This window comes from Equus asinus, chromosome 2 (genome assembly GCF_041296235.1).
Source record: "Equus asinus isolate D_3611 breed Donkey chromosome 2, EquAss-T2T_v2, whole genome shotgun sequence".
Taxonomy (NCBI): Eukaryota; Metazoa; Chordata; class Mammalia; order Perissodactyla; family Equidae; genus Equus; species Equus asinus.
This window is the reverse complement of record NC_091791.1, coordinates 163,909,067-163,912,527: the sequence shown is the minus strand read 5'-3', so window position 1 is coordinate 163,912,527 and position 3,461 is coordinate 163,909,067. Positions and strand designations below refer to the sequence as shown.

Sequence of the window (3,461 nt, the reverse complement as noted above, 5' to 3'; positions counted from 1 at the left end):
GACACTTATTTTTTTAACTACCATTTATAGCATTATCTGTTTGGGAAATTTTATTCCTAATTCTTACCTATGATTACAAGGGCAGAGGGCTTTTTCAAGGCAAAGAGATTGAGGATAATGGGAACCTCAATAATTTTTTAACTTTTCAACTCTTTAGAGCAATATAGGAAAAGATATTTCTGTCTATAGTTGGACCACTTCTCAAGTATTCCTTACTGGCAAGCAAAGTGGAAGTTTCACATGCAGGCCAAGGCTTAGGACTCAAACTCACCCAATGTGATTTACAAGCACGAGCTGTTGATAAGCAGGAGGCCACTGTATATGTTGTTCTCAGTCATTAAACATGACTTAATTTTTAATTGTTTTGAAACTTCCAATCTAATTTAGAAACTGGAAACTGAGTCTTCTGCATTTGATTAAATAGAACATTATTCTTCTAAAGTTGATCTGTGTATATTATATTAAAAAGATTCACTTAAAAATTTTAAGAATTTTGACATCAGAGCTCTGATTCTGAGTTCTGGCTTTTATCTTAAGGCTGAAAAATTAATTTATTGATTTAGTAATTAATTTAAGCTTTTTCTTCCCCAAAAGGATTTCCGATGAGAGAAAGAGAAGGGAGGTATATGCTTAAGGAAAAGCAGTAAATCCGATAGAAAGAAAAAACTCATATTCTCTAGATTCTTGTTTTGGAGAATGGAATTGTAGGTCTAAGTGTAACAGAAAATCAAATGTGAGTCAATGATGTAGTAAGAAAATTAATAATGAGAAAAATATTCATTAACTGTATTCAAGAAATATTAAGAATTTACCATGTTATGCATGACTTAAATATTTTCATAAGGCTGTCTCTGTTAGGCTTTACCATGCTTACAATAGTTTATAATATTTATTTATTTTTACAGAGAACCAGAGCCACTCAACCAGTTCTGCCTGGGTCCTCATGCAAGTGGTCAACAATGTCACTGAGTTTACATTCCTAGGACTTTCCCAAGATCCCAGAATGCAACTGATTTTCTTTGCCCTATTTCTCCTCTTCTACATCGTGATCATAGTGGGAAATCTGTTCATTTTGCTTACAGTCTTTTCTGATCCTCGACTCCACACACCCATGTATTTCTTCCTCAGTAACCTGTCCTTTGTAGACATTGCCTATTCCTCAGCCACTGCACCCAAGATGATTGAAGACTTTGTTTCTGAGAAAAAGACTATTTCCTACTGGGGCTGTGTAACTCAGATGTTTACCTTCCACTTTTTTGGTTGCGCTGAGATTTTTGTTTTGACTGTCATGGCTTTTGACCGTTATGCCGCCATCTGCCAACCTCTTCGTTATACCACCATCATGAGTGCCAATGCTTGTATTGTGCTGGCATCACTGTCCTGGTTAGGAGCCCTGGGTCATTCCTTTTTTCAGACCCTCCTGACCTTTCAGCTGCCTTTCTGCAATGCTCGGGTCATTGACCACTACTTTTGTGATGTGCACCCAGTCCTAAAACTTGCTTGTGCTGATACAACCCTGGTAAATATGTTGGTGATTGCCAATAGTGGTCTAATCTCTCTGGGCTGTTTCCTCATTCTTCTGGCCTCCTACACAGTAATTCTATTTAGTCTTCGGAAGCGGTCTGCAAAGAGCCGGCATAAGGCTCTCTCAACCTGTGGATCTCATCTGACTGTAGTAACTTTCTTCTTTGTCCCTTGTATTTTTATTTATCTTCGTCCATCCACTACTTTCCCACTGGATAAGGCTGTGTCTGTGTTCTATACTACCATCACTCCAATGCTAAACCCACTCATCTATACTTTGAGGAACGAGGGTGTGAAGAATGCCATGAAACAACTATGGAGTCGCAAGTTCTCCTTGAAGGAAAAGTTTAAGGGATAGTTTGTAGTAAATGCAAATCAGAGAATTAGCTGAAACTTTCATGGTCCCTACCTTACTAATACTTTTAAGGAATAGTCTCTAAAATTCAGCCATTTTGTATTTTTCATTTAACAGGGAATAATTTGAGGCTATTTTATTTCTCTGCCTTTGGGTGGGCTAAATTTAAACCTTTCCCTACTGGAAACACTCCTACACAGTATCTCATTTAACTGCTTTAGATCCCTTCAATTTAAACCAAACTATCTTCAGCTATAATTCAATAATTCAGAATGAGGTTTCAAGGGAAAGTTATCTCTGAGGAATCAGATCATTTCTCCTAAAAAAAAGAAGTTTGACTTCCCAGGAGCTGCCTTCTTTTTCCCCTCATTTCCTCCCTCCTCCCTTCTTTTTTTTCCTTTCTTTCTTTCCTAGTCTTCTCCCACAAATATTGTATAATCTAGTAAAGGCAATAAATTCATAAAGAGATAAGTATAACAAATTCAGAAAATGTGACATAGAAAAATACACTTCATCCAATGAAGAAGTTGATATAAACTGACAAACTGCCCAAAGGATGATTTCCATACAGGAAAAACAAAAGAGAGAGAGAGCGAGAGGGAGAGCGTTTTACATATCTTGCAGGGGAAGAATTTTTTTAAAGACCCTCTTGAAGAACTTGAATATTGTCTGTCACCCCAGTACTATGACAATATTTTTACTGAAGGCAATCTTTTTTTTTTTTGCCATACATAAAATAGATTAAAGTATCTAAAATGAATTGATATTTGAACTATTGAAATGACTAAGTCAAGGAGATGTATTTCTATTATGAATTTTTAGGTAAAATTGTTTTCAGTTTTATAAAGGAAAAAACAAAATAAACACATTTGTTTGTGTGATGTTCTTAATAAAGTTGGAGAATAGCTGGATTTTCTCAATACTTCAGAAAAGGCATTTTTAATCTGAGGAACATTGTAGATTTTGTTTCATAATTCATATCTTTTAAGAATTCTCTGATGATTTTCATCCAATGTTTATTTTCTGTGTGCCTTAAATACTCCTGTGTGTAGTCTATAAAAGAGAATCAGACACGGGTTTTTCTGGTTTTTGTTTTTTAATGGATTTTATTTCACTTCCAAAACTTATCAAGGATATAAATAATGAATCTTATTTCTTTTCTACTTTCCATATATAACACAGAGATGGCTGCACAATGAATACTTGTGGCAGGATCTGCCATTTGTCACCCCAATATCTATTGTTTCTTTTTTTCCCTGGTGACAGAGACTTGACATCATTTATGGTGACCCAGCTAAAATATTGCATTTAGCAGTCTCTCCTTTGCAGCTGGGGGTGGACAATATGATGTTAACAGTAGCTGGTGGGTGAGACATTTGAAAATTCTTTAAAATGGTTTCTCTACCCTATAGTCCTTCCATCCATGATTACCATGAAGATTTTGATGCATTTCCTTATAGTTTTTTTCATATTACCTTTCTTCGGTGAAAAGGATCATTCTCTCCCTTTTGTAAGTACCTAATTTTTAAAAATAAACAATGACTACACTGAAATTATATTTAAAATGGCAGGCTACATTAGT

General features: G+C 35.3%; 1 protein-coding gene across 1 annotated transcript; it reads left to right on the top strand.

The window, feature by feature from the left end:
* The first annotated feature begins 943 nt into the window (after positions 1–943).
* On the top strand, positions 944–1,964 carry LOC106833399 (olfactory receptor 4S2-like). The gene has a single exon (XM_014844591.3). It carries the CDS (start codon positions 944–946, stop codon positions 1,880–1,882), a length of 939 nt encoding a protein of 312 aa, XP_014700077.3. The 3' UTR covers positions 1,883–1,964.
* The last annotated feature ends 1,497 nt before the right edge of the window (positions 1,965–3,461 follow it).